Here is a 21,117-nt window from a genome sequence, read left to right as displayed (position 1 = left end):
TGCTTGTTTTTTTCATTCACATGTGTAAAAGGAGCAGGCGGGCTGCATCCCACCACCCGGCTCCTGGCTAGCTTTTCCCTGAAATAATTACACGGAAACTGGATTCATTTAAACACTGCCTGACCCATTATATCTAGCCTCTTCTTGGCTAACTCTCACATCTTAATTAACCCATTTCTAATAATCTGTATATCACCACGAGGTCGTAGCTTACCGGGAAGATTCTAACCCACGTCCATCTCGGGCTGGAGCTTCATGGTGTCTGCCTGATTGCCTTCTTCCTCCCAGCCTTCTGTTCTGTCTACTCTGCCTATCTAAGCTGCTGTCCTATCAAAGGCCAAGGCAGTCTCTTTATTTGGCCAATGAAAGTAATACATAGAAGACCCGCCTACATCATTTCCCCTTTTTCTGTTTAAACAGAAAAGAAAGGCTTTCACTTTAACATAGTAAAATTACATATAACAAAACAGTTATCAAGCAAGAATTACAGTTACAATGTCTATACCTATTTTATCTTTTATCATAACTAAGGAAAACTGTAACTATCTATTTATACTTCAACTCCATCAAAGACTTCAGAAGGATATAATATTATCTAAGTAAACAAGAAATAAGCAACTCCCAACTCAAGAAATGACAGAGACATCTCGCTGCCTGTACAGTCACCCAAAGTTCTTTTGTACCGTTGGGGCATCCATCTTCAGCCTTCAGGTCCATAGTATCCAGCAGACATTTCCATGAAGCAGGAAATTTCAAAGGCAGTTCAATCACTATCTGTTGTGTCCTACAGAATGTCTCGCAGACTCTTTCATGAATCAGGAACCCCAAAAGACCATCTCACCTTTAGGCAAGTTCAGCAGTCCTCTCTCTCTGCATGTTCTTTGTGTCCATTTTATGCAACAGTCCAGGCAAGAGCAGTTTCTTGTCCAAATGGCTAACCAACTCCATAAGGAGCCTCTTTGATGCCCATCCTCCTCTTGAAGTAGCTGGTGCTGCCAGGAGCAGACATGTCTCATTGTCATGAAAAGCCTTAAGTTATTAAAACATTTAAAATGCCATATTCTGTAGTCTTTGAAAGATATGAAGAATGTCTATCTACCTGAAATATATCTCTATACATCTAGAAAATTTAACTAACATGACTATAAGCTTGACTATTATTGATGATTATCCATTAACAACCTATATTTCCTAATTATACATTACATTTTTAAAATGAACTATACAATCACAATTCCTTAATCAAGATCAGAATACATATACATATAACAAAATTGACCTTAAATTTATGTTAACAAAGCAAAATTTATACCAATGTAAATTATTCATATCTATATCATATCCCCCTTTAAATGTAAAAGAACATTTATAAACAATATCTGGGAATATGGATGTAGTTATTTCTCTCCAAACTTCTTCCTGCTGTATAGGAGTGCTGTTAATCAGGTCTTTTATGGTGTATCCTGTGTGCCAGGTTCATCTCAATCAGCAGTTAAGTGAAGTAATTTTTTGAGGGTGTTCACAGCAACCTTTCAGGAGGGCGTGATCTATCATACCATATTGGGATAGAAGCAATCCACAGGGTCTCATCCTCTGTGAAAACAAAAGAAGAATCTCTTTTCCAAAGTATCATATCCTTAGATCCAAATTCTGAAGTCATAATATTTTTAGAACATATATGTAGTTTGGCAGACCACACAATGAAATATCTCTCTGTATTTAGCTCCTTCACGGTCAAAAAATTCAAAGAAAACACAATAAACATAATCCAGACTCTCTGTGAATTTTCCATTTTTTTATGTGGCTTATTTTTCTTTATTTCTTTTAATCTATAACTATCTGTACTCTGTCTCTTTAAAGACTTTACCCTTTTTTTAAGCATTAACTTTACTTTATGACTTTTTAATACTTTTTTTTCTCTCTCCCAAGCCTACATACACTCATCCAACACTGTGACCCATTTAGAGGTCTTTTATGTCTGAATCTGTCCTATTGCATTGTCTGTTTTTGCTTTGCACTTTTAAATCGCTAAGCGCTTAAGAATCTAAGCTGTGACATTCCTAGGTCAAAAACAGTTACTGTGGGATTGCCCTGCCCAGTCCAACATGGCAGAGCCACTTGTGACTCTGAATCAGTTGCTCCTCTGAGCAGCGGGCTGTTGTAAATGTTGGCTCCACCTCTCCAATTTCAAAATGGTGAATGTACCATTTCTGCTAGCTCTGGGGCCGCTAGGTAGGAGCCACACTCAGCAATTTAACTCTGAGACTGAGCATGCAGCACAGAAACTCTATCTGAGTTATAGTCAAATCTGACATGTAGAGCACTGCACAGCCTGGAAACATCTCTCTGTATGGCAGGTGAAATCTGCCATGCTCTCCCATCTGCCTAAGCCCGATCCCACCGTCTGCCCAGGTGAAGGCGGGGAGCGCTGAGCCATTGGCATGGTCTCAGAGTACTTTCTTCCCGATCCCAAGCGGGCACAGAAACATCCAGTCCCATAGAAGCCATTGAAATGCTTTATAGCTGGAGTTCACACTGGTGGCACAGCCCAGGAAGCTGCATTTTTAAAACGGTGCAACTTTTTTCCTGCTACGGCTGCTGAGTCAGGGAAATTTCTCTGCAGCACCCAGCCAGCAAATAGCAAAAAGCTGTGTTAAACTCTTTATTTGTATATAGAATTCCTTTTTAAGCCCTCTTAGGTTTTACGTGGAGTTAGTTACCACGTTAGAGCGCCACTTGTAAAAAGAGCAGGCGGGCTGCATCCCACCACCCGGCTCCTGACTAGCTTTACCCGAAATAATTACACGAAACTGTATTCATTTAAACACTGCCTGACCCATTATATCTAGCCTCTTCTTGGCTAACTCTCACATCTTAATTAACCCATTTCTAATAATCTGTATATCACCACGAGGTCATGGCTTACCGGGAAGATTCTAACCCACGTCCATCTTGGGCTGGAGCTTCATGGTGTCTGCCTGATTGCCTTCTTCCTCCCAGCCTTCTGTCTACTCTGCCTATCTAAGCTGCTGTCCTATCAAAGGCCAAGGCAGTCTCTTTGTTTGACCAATGAAAGTAACGCATAGACAGAAGACCCACCTACATCATTTCCCAGCTTGTTGGGGTACCAGGCGGGACAGATACCCCAACAAGCAGGCCCCTCGTGTTACAGAATGGCGCCCACGTGGATAACTGCATCCACAGAAAGCCTGAGAAAACTTGGGAAAGAATAAAGCATGTTTTCTTGATAGCAGCAATTTCTTGGGTCTGCTCTGCTTGCTAGAGGCAAGCAAGCACTCTCATCTAAGAGAGACTTCCTGACTCAGCTTTAGCTGCAAAACCATGCAGCTCTTTAAGAGGTCCTGCCACTAAACACTTAAACGGTGTTGATGAAAAGCTGAACGCATGCTTTTCGCTTTTCAGCAATAGCAGGAAAAAGGCTGTGCCATTTTAAAATGCTGGCTTTCTGGGCTGTCCTGCCAGGGCAAACTCTGACTCTTTCAGGCAGGCAGTCCAACTGAGTGTGGTCTGTGAGCAGAATGCTGCAGCTTGTTTACTGGCAGGGGCCTTGAAACAGTGTAGAGTTGTGGCACTGAATACAGCTCTGGCCGGTACCTCAGCCACAAGACTGAAATTGCAGAAAGCTAAGGAATGGGCTGGATCCAACCATCAAAGTCACAGCTTTAATCCTCTCCATACTGCTTAGTAAATTAAAGGCTCATGTGATCAGAAAAAGAGAGAGAGATACAGTAAAGAAAGATTCAAAGATGAAGAAAACCTCTAAATGGTTTACTATGTGTTAAAAATATATGCAGGCTAAAGGTTAAAGTTCTTAAAAAAGAAAGAAAGAGAGTAGTTGGGTGTGGTGGTACATACCTTTAATCCCAACACTTGGGAGATAGAGGTAGACTGACCTCTGTGACTTCAAGCACACCTTTAATCCCAATGCCTGGGAGGCAGAGACACAGATTTCTTTGAGTTCAAGGTGTGATAGCATACACCTTTAATCCCAGCACTGGGTGTGCAGAGACAGACGGATCTCTGTGAGTTCAAGGAGAGCCTGGTCTACAGAGTTATTCCAGGACAAAGATATACAGAGAACCTGTCTCAAAAAGTAAAAGTAAAAATAAAAGAAATAGAGGTTAAAATAAAGCCGCATAAAGATGGAAAATACACAGAGAATCTTAATACTGTATGCTATTATGCTCTCTTTGAATTGTTTGAATGCTGAGGAAGGAGCAACAGCTGCTAAAAGGTATTTGCTTATAAGTGTGGCTGAATTAATCCCAGATAGGTATTTTGAAAATACCTTGACTTCAAAATTGAAGTCAAATAGTATGTTACTTTGAAGAAGAGATTTTGCTTTTGTTTCCATGGGAAATGAGAAGCTGTGAATTCATTCTGAGATAAGAAAAATCTAGTTTGATCAAGGAAGACCACCTGAGAAATCTCTGGTAGGAACAGATGGCCCAGATGCCTAAATTCTGCATCCAGAACAGATTCAAGATACTGCCTGAAATGATCAAGCCTCACAGGATGGACTTGATGATAACTCTAAATTTTCCTTAGGTCCCCATAAGATTATCAGCACCCCCAACCAGCAGGAAAACTATGCCCACATTCCCAAAAACTTCCCCCAAAAGAGGGGGAAGTGGTGCAGGAGAATTGTCTGTATTCTGTGAATCATGTTTTAAATAAACACTGATTGGCCAGGTAGGATGTATAGGCGGGTCAACCAGACAGGAAGTAGAGGCGGGGCGATGAGAACAGGAGTATTCCGGGAAGGAGGAAGCCCATTCCTCCCATTCCTGTCCAGACCACCAAGAAGCAATATGTAAGCTGCCCCGCTGAGAAAGGTACTGAGCCATGTGGCTAACATAGATAAAAATAGATTATTTTTATATTCTATAATTTTATAGAATTTATATTTTATAAATATATCATTTATAAAAATAATCTATTTTTATCTATGTTAGCCACATAGTTATGGCTAACATAAGTTATAAGAGCTAATAAGTAGCCTGAGCTAATGGGCCAATCAGTTTATAATCTTATGGAGTCCTCTGTGTGATTTTCTTTGGGGCTTGCCAGCTGTGGGGTACCGGGCGGGACACATACCCCAACAAGCAGGCCCCTTCATGTTACACACATGGAATTAACTTAGTGTCTTGATATATGGATATTCCAAAGGAGAAGGTTGACCCTTACATACGATACTAGAAAAAGACAGGACCTGTATTACATGCAACTGTTCTGTAGTTTAATAAATATATACAAACATGTGAGTAATGAGTATATAAACCATTACACAAAGATCCAAGTCGTAACATAGTTTAAATCGTCCTTAGCTTCCTGTCTATGTGACAAAATACCTAGAAAACTAACCTAAACTGGGAGGAAATGCTTTATTCTCTATTCTTATGAAGACAGTATGACCAAAGTAACTTCTAGAAGAGTTTATTTGGGGCTTACAGTTTCTGAAGTTGAGTCAATGACCATTGTAGTGAGAACATGATAGCAGGCAGGCATGGTGCTGGAGCAGTAGCTAAGAACTTATATCTTTATAAAAATGAGGCAGAGAGAACTAGCTGGGAATAGGATAGGCTTTTGGAACCTCCAAACCCACCCCCAGTGACACCTCCAACAAGGTCTCCTAATCCTTCACGAACAGTTTCACCAAATAGAGTCCAAGCATTCAAATGCATGTGCCAATAAGGGGCCATTCTTGTTCATTTTGGCTCATGGTTTCAGAGGCTTTAGTTGTTCATTTGACCACTTTTCTTTTCGGCCCATGGCAAGGAAGAACATCATGACATGGAGCATGTGGCAGAGACGCTCCTTTCCAGTCATGGCCTGGGAAAGAGAGAGACAGAAGGAGGACAGAGAGAAGGGAGCAAGCCAAACTCTTGTTATACCTTAAGCATACATACCCAGAAACTCAACCACCTCATAAGAGTAGGTGTACTACCTCGCTATAAGCTGAGCACCAAGTGTTTAGCACATCCAGAGGACATTTCAGATCCTACCCATAACAATAACTGTTCTTCATGTAGAATTGTATTTCCTTGCCACAAAGGTGGCGCACGCCTTTAACCCCAGCACTCAGGAGGCAGAGGCAGGCAGATCTCTGTGAATTCGACGCTAGCCTGATCTACAGCACGAGTTCCAGGTCAGGCATCAAAGCAACACAGAGAAACCCTGTCTCGAAATACAAAACAAACAAAAAGAATTGTTTCCTTAAACTGTGCCCCATTTATCCAAAGAGCTGACCTCATTGGGAATATGTAACATATGTAACATTGTATTTGTGTGCACGTGTGTGTGTGTGTGTGTGTGTGTGTGTGTGTGTACATGCTGTGGTAAGCAAGTAGATGCCCGAGGACAACTTGCAGAGGTCAGTTCTCTCCTTCCAACCATGTGTATCCTAGAGAATCAAAGAGGTATCAGGCAAGTACTTTTACCTACTGAGCTTTCTCAACAGCTCTTGATTTTTGCTAACTGGGTAAAAAATATACTGGTTATTCTGTTTCCAATTTAATTCACCTCTAATAATCACAATCCATTTAGTGCAAACCCCCAAACTAAAGGTGTAGGTTCACAGAGGCCACTACCCTAGATACCAGTCTCACTTCAGGGGTCTCTAGCCATCATAAAGATACCTTCTAACTTGACTTTAAGAAAAGTTTTCTTAAGTTTCTTGTGGATCAGTAATTTGCTAGAATGACTGACAGAACGCTGAAGAACCCTATATAGTGCTTATTTTTTTTAAATTATAAAGTGCTTATAATAAAGGATAGATACAACACAAAAACAGTCAAAAATGTTAAGATGTCGTGGTCTCTACAAATGGTGTCAGGGAGTATCTCCATTCAGACATCAAGATATCTGTCCAAGAGTCCCACCAAAGCCAGCGTCTAGAGTCTGTATTGGGGTTACATTACTCAGACATGATAAACTATGTGGCCCAGTGATAGAATATAATGTGCAGTTCCCATCCTCCAAGCTGGCCTGAAGTTCGACCTTCTAATTATGTGGTTTATCTCTCTGGTGGCCTGAAACTGTTTGCCACTATGCTCACTATGAGCCACCTCAGTAGCTGACACAGGTACAACTCAGGGAGTTCTAATGGTTGTAGGAGCAAGAACCCTGGGAGGAACTGGATCTTATAGCATCCTAGATTTGTCCATGCTTCACATACACCCACAGCCTCTCAGATACTTTTGTTTTAAAGACGAGGTCTTATTGGTAGCCCAGGTTGGGCCTTAAACTCAGGACCATCTTTCTAAATAGTGGTTTTTTTGATTGGTTGGTTGATGATGCTAGGAATGGCTTTATGTATGCCAGAAAAGCACAGTACTAAGATGCATCTCCACTTTATTAGATAACATGGACATTTATTCTTAAAGGAAAAATAATTTAAACCCCCTGTCTGTATACTTAAATGATTTTAATAATTGTTTTAAATTAGAATATATATACATATATATACTTATTTTAATACTTGATTTACAGTAGAGTCTATATATAATGCAGATAGATTACATTTAAGAGTTAATCATCAGCCAAGCGATGGATGTGCACTCCTTTAATCCCAGTACTTGGATACAGTGGCAGGTGAATCTCAGTAAATTCAAGGGCAACCTGGTGTACAAAGCAAGTTCAGGACAGGATTTTTACACAGAGAAACTCTATCTGGGTGGGGAGGGTCAATTTTCCAGTTGCTTGTGGCAGTACATGCATGTGGTTCCTGCACTTGTGAGTGGAGGTAGGTGGGTCAGGAGTTCAAGGTCATCCTTAGCTACAAGATGATTTGAGATCAGCCTGAATTGTATGAGATCTTGTTTCAAAAAGAAAACCATAAAACCAATTCTTATTTACCATTTATTTAGTGACTTAAAAAAAACAAAATTAAACAAAGTACTAATTGACATTTTCCTTTGGAGGGGTTGGTTTTTTAAGTAAGAGTTTTAACTGAATGAAAAAATGTATACATGGTTTAAACTGTAAAGACCCTATTGGCTTATAAACAAGTGGTTGTTGCTCAGGTCTACAGAGTTTGTGGTATTAGTAGCGTTTTACCCCCATTGGTAGACATATGAAGATCTAATCCTGGTATTAAAGGTGGAAACCCAGACATACTCAAAGGCAGAGAAGTAACCTTTTCTTCTTCCCATGTAGCATACAGTTTGCAAGGTAGTCCTTAAGATCATTGTTTTCCGTTGCTCACAGTGTTGAGTTTGGCAGAACCCATGATTTTTACCTTCTGACCAAGAGGCAATGGAAACACTGATTGCACTCACACACTTGCCCTTTCTGCAGAGGTGTTGGACCCCTAGGGCCCACTCTCTCTCCACCTGGTCATGAAGAAAAGAAGTCAGTGCTGTTTCTGATTTGTATGGCGAGAGCAAAGTCAGTGTGAGATGAATTGTGTGGATAGCCTCCCAGAGCAGAGCTGGTCCTCCGGTTGACAAAGGACAAAATGTGAATCAATCCTATAGTTGCAAATATAGAAATTGTACCCCAGACCTAAGCCCGAAAGCAGATCCTTCTCCTTGAAGCGTCTAGATGAAAGTTTCACACAGCTGATGTTTGATTGAAGCAGTCGAGGCCCTGAAGTAGAGAGCCCAGCTAGATGGATTATTGCAAACTAATCCTGGGGGAAAAGGCAAATGAGAAGATTGAGAAGAGGCAAAGTAGACTCGGAGATGCATTCTTCAGTTCTTTCTTAAGGTCTTGGGGAAGCTGTTCCCGGTGACTTGGACCTGTAATCCCACCTCCACAGGAAGCTGAGACATAAGACTGTCAAGTTCCAGGCCAGTGAGAGCAATTTAGTGAGACCTCTCAAAATGAAAAATACCCAAAAGCCTGGGAATATATCTCAATGGTAGCCCTAGGCCCACCCTACCCTACCCGCCCCCAAAAAAAGAAAAAGAAAAACCAACAGGTCTTAGTGAAACTTTCAGGTATTTAGATTATGGCCCTTTTTGAAGAGTGTCACACTTCTGAGTTCCAAACTAAGATAACTATAATTATAGTTTACTGGAGTAGTTGTCCAGAGGAAAAGAAAGCATCAATTTACTTGTAAAGTTTTGTAAGGAGACTATCCCCCTAAAGTAGCTGACTAGCGAGTGGTACTCCCACAACTGTCCCTGCTTTACTTTCTTCCCATGCTCAAAGTCAGATATGTTCAGTTCCTTTCGACATAGCGCTCTTCCAGCTGTTAGGGACAGATCTTAAAGATGGTTTGGGGCAGATTTTACACACGGGAAAATGACCATTCCTGTTGACCTCCAGATGGAGAGTGCGCTGCCCTGTGGCATGTCAAGCCCATGGGAGGACCTGTGTTAACTTACATGGGCAGATGTAACCGCCCATGGAAGCGGTTCAGATTTACAACAGGGAGAAGGGCATGAAGAGGAAGTGGAAAGCCTCTGGATTTTTCTACGATGGTGTATAGAGGCTGCTGAACCGTGGAAGTGGAGTGATACCCCTTTAGGATGCCATACCGAGCAGAAAGCCTCCAAAAAATCCTCCAGTTACTAAGGCATTCTGCTTTACAAACGACACCAACTCCTCAGTTTTGCTCTTGACCTCGTTTGGTATTTGGGCGCTCTTCCGAATCTTCAGTTGTTCCTTGGCCTTTTTCACATCCTTCTCTACTCGCTTCCAGTCAACTTTGATGTAGCCAGTATGGTTTGCGAGCTGAAGGAGAAAAACGCCCCCTCCCACCGCTGTGGCTGCCAGCTTTCCAACTTTCTGGAATATGAAGCCAGTGCACCACCCAGTGATGCCGCCAACCAGGAGCTGGGTTGCCACACTGCGCTTCTCGCCTGCAGACCGTGTCTCCTCCCCGAAAAGTTTGCGCCACCAAGGCTGGTGGTTTTTGGCAAATTCTGTAAGATCCAGTGCCTCATAAGCGTCAAAGTGTCCTTGACTGGTCGAGGCCATCTCTGTGAGCTGCGAGTTGCGAGAGGACAGCCGCACAGGGTCAATGGGGCAGGAGATAGAGCGCGTTGCGGTTACGGTGGTGGTGGTTGTGGTCGTTGTCATGGCCTGCTGATCTTCCGCACGTGGACAGATGTATCCATTCCCACGGCCGGGGCGAAAGAGGGCAGGTGGAGCATGCGCCTCAGCTTTTCCTCGGGCGCAGCGACGTCACAAAGCCACCTTGACCTTTATCAAACTGGGTGTCAAGGCAGCTATGTCACAAAGCCACCTTGGCCTTTATCAAACTGGGTGTCCTAAGGATCAGAAAAGGCTAAAACTCACTCGGTTGTCTATATTCATTAGACTGGAAAAGTAAAGTATATTATAAATACTAGTTGGAAGATTTGGTGGGGTTTGCCAAAAAAAAAAAAAAGAAAAGAAAAGAAAGAAAACATTTATTAACGTGTCATTACGAGGGGCAGCGCCGGGCCAGAGCTGTCGTATGCCTCAGGGAATACTTGGCTCCTTGTGGCTGGGGGGGGGGGGGGGTGGAGAGAGACAAAAAAACGGAAAGAGGCTGGATTCTCTGCGCACCAGCTCAGGGGTCTGATCCATGGCCCCTTCGCGCCGCTGACTGCTGGACTGAGATGCGCCCCCGGGCCGAGTGGCACACGTGCGCGGTCCTGGCTCGCCTGGCAGGTTGCCGCTCCGCTTACATCGGTTTCAACTCCGCGCCCAGGGCGAGCGGGAGCGGGTGCGGGACCGTAGGCCCGCAAGGGTGCGCGCTTGGCGGCGGAAGTGCGGCCGGCCACCGGCAGGCAGCAGGCCGGGAGCGGCCGGGACTTGGGACCGCGGCTCGCGCGGAGCGACCGCGGAACCAGAGGTGAGGCGCGATGGCTGGGTCACAGGGTCCCCGGCGGGGCGGGAGGCGGCCGGGTCCCGGAGCGCGCGGAGCCCGGTGCGGGAGGAGCGGAGCAGAAGCCGGGATGCAGCGGTGGCAGCCCGGACAGCGGCAGCGCCGAGTCCCCTACGCCCCACGGCCCGGCCCGGCTGCGGCAGAGGTGCCGTGAGGCCGCGGGGGCCGCGCAGTGAGTGGGGCGCGGGGCCGGGACCGGGCCTGTATCACGGATTCCAGGGCGAGCACGGCTCAGGTGAGCCCAGTTGGGTCCCCACTGCTCAGCTCCAGGAGGATGGCACCCAGAGGCTTCAGAGCCGGCCAGCCACAGGCGGCTGACCGATTTGATCCCGTCTGTGAGGCTGGGTCTCCGAGAAAGGGCGCCTGGACCCGAGGGCTACAGGAGCATGGCTGCGTTGACCTCTTGGGGTTTAGACCCAGAGGGCCAGCTAGAAGCTAAGTCACGTGGAGCTTGTCTGGGTAGGACCCAAGCAAACAGGGACTTGGAACTCGCAAAACCGAGAACAAATGAAATCGGAAAACTTCTCCCGCACCAGGTCAGAACCCCATCACCCGGCAGACCTGCGTCCGCTGCGGGCTCTGCAGCGGGGACTGCGACTTCATTTAAAGTAGTTCATTCATTCATTCGGCAAGCATTTGTGGAACTTTAAGCGTGCCAGGTACGGAGTGTTACCCGGGGAAGTGTGGATGGCAGTGTTAGTCCCTGCGAGGGTGGCTGGGCGAGGAGGCTCAAAGCTGGCAGATGGAGGGAGCCACCCGCGGACCATAGGTCTGCTTGGTGACTTCTGTCTGGCGGGACCCTGAGAGCCTGTCTCCTTACACAGTAGGATGGTCTGCACAGAGCGGGGCCGTGGTGACCCGCGCCTCTCCCCACTTTCTGAAAGTTCTGAGCGGCCCCACCCCTTCTGAATTGGCTCTCTTCGAAGTGTTACTTCTTTACATTTAATAGCAGAGACACTCTCAAAGAAGTGAATTTATTTGGAACCATGCAAGTGATTACAACCTAGGATATGTGTACTCTAAAGAGACTGAGACAAGTTAACTTTTTCTTTTTTAAAGATTTATTTATTATGTATAGTGTTCTGTGCCTGCATGTGTGCCTGAAGGCCAGTAGAGGGCACCAGACCTCATTACAGATGATTGTGAGCCACCATATGATTGCTTAGAACTGAACTCAACCTCTGGAAGTTCAGTCAGTGCTCTTAACCGCTAAGTCATCTCTGCAGACAAGTTAAAAATTTTAAGGCAAATAGAAGTGCATATAGTTTGTTTTGAAACAAAAAAGTCATTGGTTACAGAGGCTTGCTGCACACTATTGTGTTGTTTACTAGGAGAGAGGTCTTCACAGAAGTGATTCTGATTGCAGAATTGTGGTTTAGACAGTTGCCAACTCTTCACCTAGGACTGTCTGTTACTGGAAAGATGTTCATAGAAGTAGGCTTAATACAGAGCTGTGGGCTTGACAGTTTTTATGATAGCCTAAGGCGTATCTAGTATCTCATGACCAATCTAGTATTTGATCATGAGAACTGTGAGAAAGTATGAATAACTTGCTTTGCTGGCCCAGTCCTAAGAAGAAAGTAAAGTGCCAGTTCAGTTGACTGTGGGTTAAACTGTACACTATACAAAGAAAAATGTTGGCTGGGTGGTGGTGGCACATGCCTTTAATCCCAGCACTCAGGAGGCAGAGTCTTTCGGACCTCTGTGAATTCAAGGCCAGCTTGGTCTACAGAGCAAGTTCCAGGACAGCTAGGGCTACACAGAGAAACCCTGTCTTAAAAAATAAAACAAACATACAAGAAAAAAGGAAGGGAGGAAGGAAGAGAGAGAGAGAGAGAGAGAGAGAGAGAGAGAGAGAGAAGATGATAAGGCAGCTAGGATTGTTGTACACCTGAAATTCTACCATTTGGAGAGCTGAAGCAGAAGGAATACCACAAGTTTGAGACAACCTTGCTCTACCAACAATCATGGACTACAGAGCTAGATACCATCTCAAAAAAAAACCAGAAAACAAAACAAAGCCAGGCACGGTGGTTCGTACCTGTAATCCTAGAGCCTGGGAAGCAAAGATTGGGGAGATCAGTAGTTCAGGGGTAACCTCAGCTATATAGTCAGTTGAAGACTAGCCTGTGCTACTTGAGACTCCTCCCCTAAGGAAAAAAAATACGTTAAACTAAACTTGTAATATATCAAAAAACAATATATAGGTAAAAGTTGTTTATTTGTTTCAAAATTTTGAAGCAATATATTTATTAATTGATGGAAATGTAAATTTTCATTTACATTTAAATTTGAATCTGAATCAGGTTTGCCCATAAATCAGAACTGTAGCTTTCTTATAGTATCAGTGATTGAAGGTTTCAAGCCTGTTAAGCAAGCACTCTGTCTTAGTTACATCTCAAACCCAGAACTACCCTTTTTAACTGGAAAAAGTTCATGTAGATATTCAAATTTTCTTAGAAATGTTTGAGAAATAAGCCAGGCAGTGTCATACATCTTTTATCCCGTTATTTGGGAGGCAGAGGGCAGGCAGATCTCTTGAGTTCAAGGCCAGCCTGGTCTACAGAGTTCCAAGATGACCTGGGCTATACAAAAAAACCCTGTCTCCTGTGGGGGCGGGAGGGGGCGCAAGCGCGCGCGCACACACACACACACACACACACACACACACACACACACAAATTTGAGAAATAAATAGTGTCCAATTAGAAGCACTAGTTATTGTTGTTTGTACACTGTTACAAAGAGTCAGTGTGTAGTCAGGCGGTGGTGGCACACGCCTTTAATCCCTGCACTTGGGAGGCAGAGGCAGGCGGATCTCTGTGAGTGGTGAACCTGCTAAATCTTGGACATTATGCCTGAAGTTGAAACTTAACCCTCGTCTTCACTAGCTATATGGGTTTCCATGTGTCCCTGGAGAGCTTAGATGTTACTACAGTGCTATGTAGCATTCCTTACTCTGCTTTCCAATACAGCAGTTACTTACATCAGTCCCCGTGCTCCAGATGGGAGCACTTGCCCTAGAAGGAGTCTTCATTTAGAGATGCTCTCGGCGCTGCATTTCTGCTTTGAATTCCAGGTTGTTTTCTTAATCTCCTATTGTATTTTTAAAAGGACAAATTCAAGGATTTTCTCTTCAGTCTTTGATTTTACTTGGTGTTCACATGAGTGGTTAGAAAGTTCATCTGCTGCCTGAATAAAAGTAAAAGTATTTTGAAGTCATTTTAAATTTTACTTCTAGATGCTGTCTGGCACTCATGGGTGTAAGCAAGTTAGATATTCTATACCGGAGACTTCTCCTCACAAAACTCTTCATCAGAGGATGGGGAAGGCCAGAAGATCTCAAGAGGTAGTGTGTATGTCTGTGTGTCTGTATGTGTGTGCATTTCATGAATGCTTGACTGTCTTTTTTGTGTGTATGAGTTCTTGCCTACACACATGTGTGTGTATCATGTATGTGTCTTGTGCTTTCGGAGGTCAGAAGAGATCACCAGGTACCCTGGAAATGGAGTTAAAAATGATTGTAAGTCACCACATGGGGGCTGGGAACCAAACCTGAGCCTTCTACAAGAGCAACAAGTGCTCTTAATTACTGAACCATCTCTCCAGTCCATAAATAACTCTCCAGTTATTTTGAATTTATTGTTTTGATATACAGTTAAATTTTTGTTTCAGTTGTAAAATATTTTCGCTTCAAATTTAGATTGACTTATTGGGGATATTAAATATTGATTTTATGCTGGGCGGTGGTGGCACACACCTTTAATCCCAGCACTCGGGAGGCAGAGGCAGGCAGATCCCTGTGAGTTCGAGGCCAACCTGGTCTACTACAAGAGCTAGTTCCAGGACAAGCTCCAAAGCTACAGAGAAACCCTGTCTTGAAAAACAAAACAAAACAAAAATTTGATTTTATAAAAAGTTTTCCTTTCATCCTCTTAGTTATTTCTGTACATTTTAGCTTATAGCATCATGCCTTGGGTGCAAATTAGTTTTTTAGTGTCAGTAAAAACCAACTAGACTCGTTGAAGTTGTGTGTGGTTTCCAGGCATTGAATTTCTAGGATAACCTGAATTTTCGATGGCTGTGAAACTGGAATACGCTGACGCTCATGGAAAAACCTAAGAAAAAAAATTTTCATGATTGGCCCCTTTCATTTTGAATATTACATGTATTCATTACTTATGATCAATTTTCTTTCTCATATTTTTTTAAATATTTATTTATTTATTATGTGTACAATATTTTTTCTGTGTGTATGCCTACAGGCCAGAAGAGGGCACCCAACCTCATTACAGATGGTTGTGAGCCATCATGTGGTTGCTGGGAATTGAACTCAGGACCTTTGGAAGAACAGTCAGTGCTCTTAATGGCTGAGCCATCTCTCCAGCCCCCTTTCTCATATTTTTTTAAGAAAAGTTTTCCAGTTTCAAAAAGAGAGAAGAGGTACCCTCTTCTATCAGTGATAAAAGTTGTAATGAACATTGCCTCTTAATTGATTTTGCTAATTTTAATCACTATTCATCACTCATAACAGTAAGTATAACAGTTAACATAAAAGGTGTTTTAAAAATACAAACTTTTTGTCTCCTAATAGACTCTTTGAATTCAGAAAGATGATTGGAAATCGAGAAAGGTGCCAGAATCTGGTTTCAAGCGACTATCCGGTGCACATTGATAAGGTATGCCAGAACAGACTGTGCTGAAATCCTGTAGCAATCACCAAGACAGTGCCGCGGAGCATTTATGCATATTTTAAAGAATGATTTTCTACCTCAGCGACGTTTTAATGATTTTATTCATAAATAATGGAGAGCATATGTTTAGCATTTGCCTGAATACTCAGTATTTAGGCTGCATTTTTCTGAGTTTCATTTTGTATCCTTAGGCTCCTGTGGGTTCAATTATTCAACATTAAAGAAGAATATTAAAGAAGACTAGTAAGTATTAAAAGAAAGCAATCTACTTGGAGAATCAGCACATTAGGCATTATTTGCAAAAGTAGCTATTAGGAGATATCAAGGAGCAACAATAGAATACATTGCTCAGAGAGTGCTAGAAAGAAAATGCTCTGAACTTAGAGAGGGAGAGGATATTTTTGAAATTGTTTTGTTTCATAAGCAATCAGCTGTTTTTCTATACGGTCTAAATGTGTGTGGCTGAGAACTTTGAGATATTGTAGGAGAAGGGAAGTAGATGGGTGAGTTTGCCAATCCATCCCTGACCTTTGGCTGAAGTAAGTATTCTTGCATCTTTTATATATTGGATATATTTAGATTTCCTTCATCAGACGATTTCCCCCTGATAAAAAAAGAGAAACTTGTAAATGGAAACCTTCTCTACACCATAGATGTTACATGTAGATTATATTTTAAATTTTTCTTTGTTATTCAAATTTTGGTGAATATTTCCATTTTTCTCTGTTTTGTTTTGTGTGGGGTTTTTTTTTGCCTTTAAAAATTATAGGCTCAAAAAAAAATTTAGGCTCTTAGACGGACTATGGTGGCTCCACCTTTAATCCCAGCACTCTGGAGGTAGAGACAGGTTGATCTCAGTGAGTGTGAGGCCAGCCTGGTCTACAGAGTGAGTTCCATGACAACCAAGGCTACACAGAGAAACCCTGTCTTGGGAGGGGAAAAAAAGGATAGGCTTTTAGCCTGGTGTGGTAGGTTTTAGGAGTCAGAGGCGGGAGGATCTCTGTGAGTTCCAGGGCAGTTAAGGCCACAATGAGAGACGCTATCCCTCCACCCCTCAAAATTATATTAGTAGACTTTTATAGACTGAGGAGATGGCTTAATGGGTGCAGTCCTCCTTACACACTCATAAGGACCTGAGTTCAGATCCCCAGTACCCACCTAAAAGCCAGGCATGGAAGTTGGTGCTTTTAACACTAATACTGGCAAACCAAAGACAGAGGAATCTTGGGGTCTGCTGGCCAGCTAGTCTAGGAGAAACTGCAAGCTCCAGCTCCGTGGGAGACTTCATTGCCAAAAGTAGAGCAGCCTGAAATGGGGGCATGTGCCTTTAATCCCATCACTAAGATGACAGAGGCGGACAGATCTCTGTGAGTTCAAAGCCAGCCTGTCTATATAACGAGTTCTAGGACAACTAGGGCCACCTCAAAATGCAAAATATAGAAAACAAATAAGTGGAGAGCAATAAAGGAAGACATCCTATGATGACTCTGGTCACCCCACACATGGGTAAGCATGCCCACAAACTTACATGGACAAAGAGATACACGCACAGTAAAGAAATATGTGCACAAGTTAATGTACCAAGAGTATATAGGCTTTTTAAATAAACAGTGTGCCAAGTAAAAATCAAGTCTCTGTTTGTCTCTGCTAGTCTCTACCTCTGATCCTGTTTCTGTGCTTCCAGAGAGGACAGATAATCTTTTTTTTTTTTAATTTATTAAATCTACTTCCCATGACTGCAATACCCGTCCAGACAGGGGGGATCACAGCCTCTTAACTTTTCAATGTGGGTACTCTGTTTTTTAAGATTTGTTTATTAATTATGTGTATAGTGTTTTGTTTTGCCTGCATGTATTCCTGCAGGCCAGAAGAGGGCACCAGATGTCGTTACAGATGGTTGTGAGCCACCACCATGTGGTTTCTGGGAATTGAACTCAGGACCTCTGGAAGAGCAGTCAGTGCTCTTAACCTCTGAGCCACCTCTCTTGAGGATAGATAATCTTAACAATTTGAGTTAAGACACATCCCACCCTCAGTGTTTAAAATTTAAATTATAATGATTTGTCTTAAAGTCTACTTTTTTTAATGTATACAGCGGAATGTTTAGATTTGTTACCTAAATATATAACCATTAGCTATCAATTGCTTTTTTTTTTAACTATTTTATTCCATGATATTATTGACCCCAAAGACACACTAACACTCTAGCTAGCATTCCCACTGTTTCTTTCCCCACATGCTGGCAGTTACTAATTTGCTTTTTGTATCTCATATTTAGGACATTTCTTATAAATGGAATTATGCAGTATGTGGACTTTTGACTCTTAGAAAATTTTTTAGTTTATTATTTTTTATTATTTATTGTGTTGTGTACATGGTGTATGTGGGGGAACCACCCATGCTACCTCACACATGTAGCTTAGTAGACTAGAGGATTACATTTACCCACTGAGCCATCTCTCTTGCCACTCTTAGTATGTTTATAAGACTTGTCCATGTCGTACCATGTATCAGTATTCTTTTCTGTGACTGTATAATTTTTTATCTACGCATGAATTCATAGACATTGTAAGACTTTAAGACAATTCTGAAGCCATTTCTGACAATTCCAAACCCTCTCAGCCTCCGTGCCTTAGTGCTTCCCCTCCTCCCCTGGGAACCAAGGACCTAACAGCTACACATGCACATACTCAGTTCCTGAACAATTACCCATACACGTATGTTTTGACTCAGTCTCCTGGGAAATGGGGTCAAAATGACCTCTTACCTCATCTGATCTGACAATTGCTCTCCAGCCAATTATTGGTATTAGCCCTTTTCGAATAAGCCAGTCATAATGGTCAAAGAACAACCCCCCTCCCTTCTCCTTTAAAAGTAGACTGTACCAGCTATTCGCGGTCTCTCGGCTTCCCGAATGCTGAGGGACTCTGTCATGACAGAATTAATAAAATCCTCGTGCTTTTGCATCGGCTGTGGTGTATGAGTTGGTCTCTGGGGGTGACTCCTTCTCGGTGTTTGGACACTAGAGTCCAACAACATCTGGATTGTTTCTACTATTTGTGGGCTGGTATGAATAATGCTACTGTGAACAGTCAAGTACAAATGTCATGTGAACATTCTACACAAAGTAGTTCTGTTTACTGTACATGTGAGCCAGCACTGTACAGGAGACCAGTGTGACCAGATTCTCACCAGCACTTGTACTTTTCCCAGCATCCTAATATAAATATCTCTGTATCTGTGTCTCCCTAATATGAATGGTGCTGAACTTCTTACTATATTGGGCCAATTGTTAGGTCTTTTCAAATCCTTTGCTTATTTTTTAGAAAGGTGTGTGTGTGTGTGTGTGTGTGTGTGTGTGTGTGTGTGTGTGTGTGTCTGACTGAAGAGGCAGGAAGGTTTTGAATCCTCTGTACCTGGAGTTAGAGTTGTGGGCCACCTGGCTCAGGTGCTGGGGACTGAACTCTGGTCCTCTGCCTGAGCAAGTGCTCTTATCTGCTGAACCATCTGCCAATCCCCTTTGCTTGTTTTTACAATTTGATTATTATCTGCTGAGTTGTGTCTTGCCCTGTTTTTTCTGACTTTGTATCTGTCTTAAGATGTCTTTATTCCTTGGCAGCCAGCCTCACATTGCCTGTTGAATTAGTCCCTTTCACGTTAGTTGTCGCTGTCCTCTGTATTAGTTAGTGAGATAGTAGTTTCTGATTCTAAGATATATGAGAAAATGGGTTTTGTTGTGATTTTGAGACAGGATCTCACCATGTAACCCTGACTGGCCTATAATTCACTTATGTAGACCAGGCTTGCCTTGAACTCACAGAAATCTGCCCACCAAAGGTGTGCACCATCACACCTGGCCAGGAACTCTTAAGCTATAGAAAACAACATAAAAATCAAATGAAGGATATTGCTCCCTTTGAAGCCCTCCTACTCCCGAGAGTTCTTTCTCATTTTTTCTTTTTTCTTTTCTTTTAAGATTTTTTAAAAAATGTATACAGTATTCTGTCTGCGTGTATGCCTGCAGGCCAGAAGAGGGCACCAGATCTCATTACAGATGGTTGTGAGCCACCATGTGGTTGCTGGGAATTGAACTCAGGACCTTTGGAAGAGCAGGCAGTGCTCTTAACTGCTGAGCCATCTCTCCAACTCTTCTCATTTTTTCTTACTAAACCTATGTTCATGCTTAAATAAATCTTTTAAAAGATAAATAAAAGGAGGGAGGAATTCTTGGATTACAATTTAGTACTTGTACAGATTTATTTTTCCTCAAGCATTTTTTTTCACTCCAGCACAGCTCCAATTAATCATTGTAGAATTTGGAGAGCTGAGGATATAGATCTGTGGATAGATAGGGTTTTTGCCTGGCTTGCACAGGCCTGGGGGGTTGGATACCCAGCACAGTATAAAACCTGTTGTGGTGGCACACACCTGTAATTCTAGCGCTCTGTAAATGGAGGCATAGCATCAGGAGCTGAAAGATGCCCTTGGCTCTACAGTGAGTTCAAGGCAAGTCTGAGTTACACAAACAGATGATATGTAGTATATAAAGTTAAAACTGTCTCTGTTTGGGGAAAAGATGGTACAAGCCGAGCAGGAATACTCTGAAAAGGAAGAATGACAAAGAGATTAATATAATCGTATATATATAAATGAGTATTGTAAACCTGCTCTTACTGACATAGTAGTTTGTTTGTTTGTTTGTATTTCGAGACAGGGTTTTTCTGTTTATCTTTGGAACCTGTTCTAGAACTTGCTCTGTAGACCTGGCTGGACTCAGACTCCAGAGATCTCTCTGCCTCTGCCTCCAGAGTGCTGGGATTAATGATATGCACCACCACTGCCTGACTCTGTTATAATATTCTACTGGTGCAAAAATATAGGCTGATTAGAGTCTGATAAGCAAACCTTTGTAACACAGTGTGTGGTAAAATAGTGTTTTAACCTTTTTAAAAACTTTTTGGGTTGTTAAATAGGTATTTGTTCAACGTCTACATTTTGTGGTTCGTTTTGTTTTTTGTTTGTATGGTTTTTTTGAGGTGGGGTGTTTTGGGTTTTGTTGTTGTTGTTGTTGTTGTTGTTGTTTTTGAGGCAGGGCTGTCCTGGAACTCACTCTGTAGGTCAGTCTGGCCTCAAAGTCACAGAAATCTGCCTGAGTGCTGGGATTTAAAGGCGTGCTTCATGAACACCCAGCTTGTTTGTGTTTTTTTAATGGTAGGGATGAAGAATGTAGTTAGTTCATTGGTAGAGTGCCTGCTGTGTGGAAGAGAACCCTCTTACTAATGTTAATTCGCAGACACGTGCTGGATTTGAAGAACTGAAGACACTAATGTGGATGGGGTTTTTTATTTGTTCATTTGTTTTGTTGTTGCTGTTGTTTTTAGTGTTTTTTATGTGATAATTTCCTGCTACTTTAATTTGACCTTTGACCTGAAATAGGGGTTTTATTTATTTATTTATTTATTTTAAAGAATAACTTCTTGAGAAGGAAACATAAATAGTGAATGTTAGCCAAATTACCTTTTTGGTGTGAATTTTTTGAGACAAGGTCTTGCCGTGTAATCCAAGCTAGCTTTGAACTTG

At 42.5% G+C, this 21,117-nt stretch overlaps 2 protein-coding genes across 7 annotated transcripts in view; one reads left to right on the top strand and one right to left on the bottom strand.

Annotated features, from left to right (window-relative positions):
- Abhd18 (abhydrolase domain containing 18) overlaps window positions 1-21,117 on the top strand; it is a 51,892-nt gene that overhangs the window by 4,313 nt on the left and 26,462 nt on the right. For 2 of the 5 annotated variants that reach the window (XM_085682408.2, XM_087899514.1), the window contains exons 1-2: window positions 15,441-15,522; window positions 15,729-15,780. Coding sequence is in view for 2 of the 5 variants with exons in the window: in XM_087899515.1 (XP_087755641.1) it covers window positions 14,101-14,192; window positions 15,438-15,522 (177 nt within the window). In the remaining 3 variants the exon portion in view is untranslated. Of the gene's footprint in view, window positions 1-11,378; window positions 11,503-14,084; window positions 14,193-15,437; window positions 15,523-15,728; window positions 15,781-21,117 lie in introns of those variants that run through there. The other 3 variants (XM_087899513.1, XM_087899515.1, XM_048424503.3) reach the window with 3 other exon arrangements.
- Window positions 7,868-10,244, bottom strand: LOC125393865 (FUN14 domain-containing protein 2-like). 2 transcript variants are annotated; one of them, XM_048424504.3, is made up of 2 exons: window positions 9,507-10,244; window positions 7,868-8,653 (listed from the first exon to the last, which is right to left on the bottom strand). In XM_048424504.3, the coding sequence occupies exons 1-2, from the start codon at window positions 10,048-10,050 to the stop codon at window positions 8,562-8,564; spliced, it is 636 nt and encodes a 211-aa protein (XP_048280461.1). In that variant the 5' UTR covers window positions 10,051-10,244; the 3' UTR covers window positions 7,868-8,561. The 2 variants fall into 2 exon arrangements, with proteins under 2 accessions (XP_048280461.1, XP_048280462.1); XM_048424505.3 differs by having other exon boundaries at window positions 9,354-10,236.

Source organism: Myodes glareolus, chromosome 20, assembly GCF_982192425.1.
Source record: "Myodes glareolus chromosome 20, mMyoGla1.1, whole genome shotgun sequence".
NCBI classification, from domain to species: Eukaryota; Metazoa; Chordata; class Mammalia; order Rodentia; family Cricetidae; genus Myodes; species Myodes glareolus.
This window is presented reverse-complemented; position numbering and strand designations above follow the sequence as displayed.

Excerpts from the sequence above, each read along its gene's own strand:
- LOC125393865 (XM_048424504.3), bottom strand. The coding sequence starts at position 10,050 with ATGACAACGACCACAACCACCACCACCGTAACCGCAACGCGCTCTATC. Across the intron at positions 8,654-9,506 it reads TTTTGGAGGCTTTCTGCTCG|GATTAGTTTGCAATAATCCA; the intron begins GTATGGCATCCT and ends CTTTTCCCCCAG.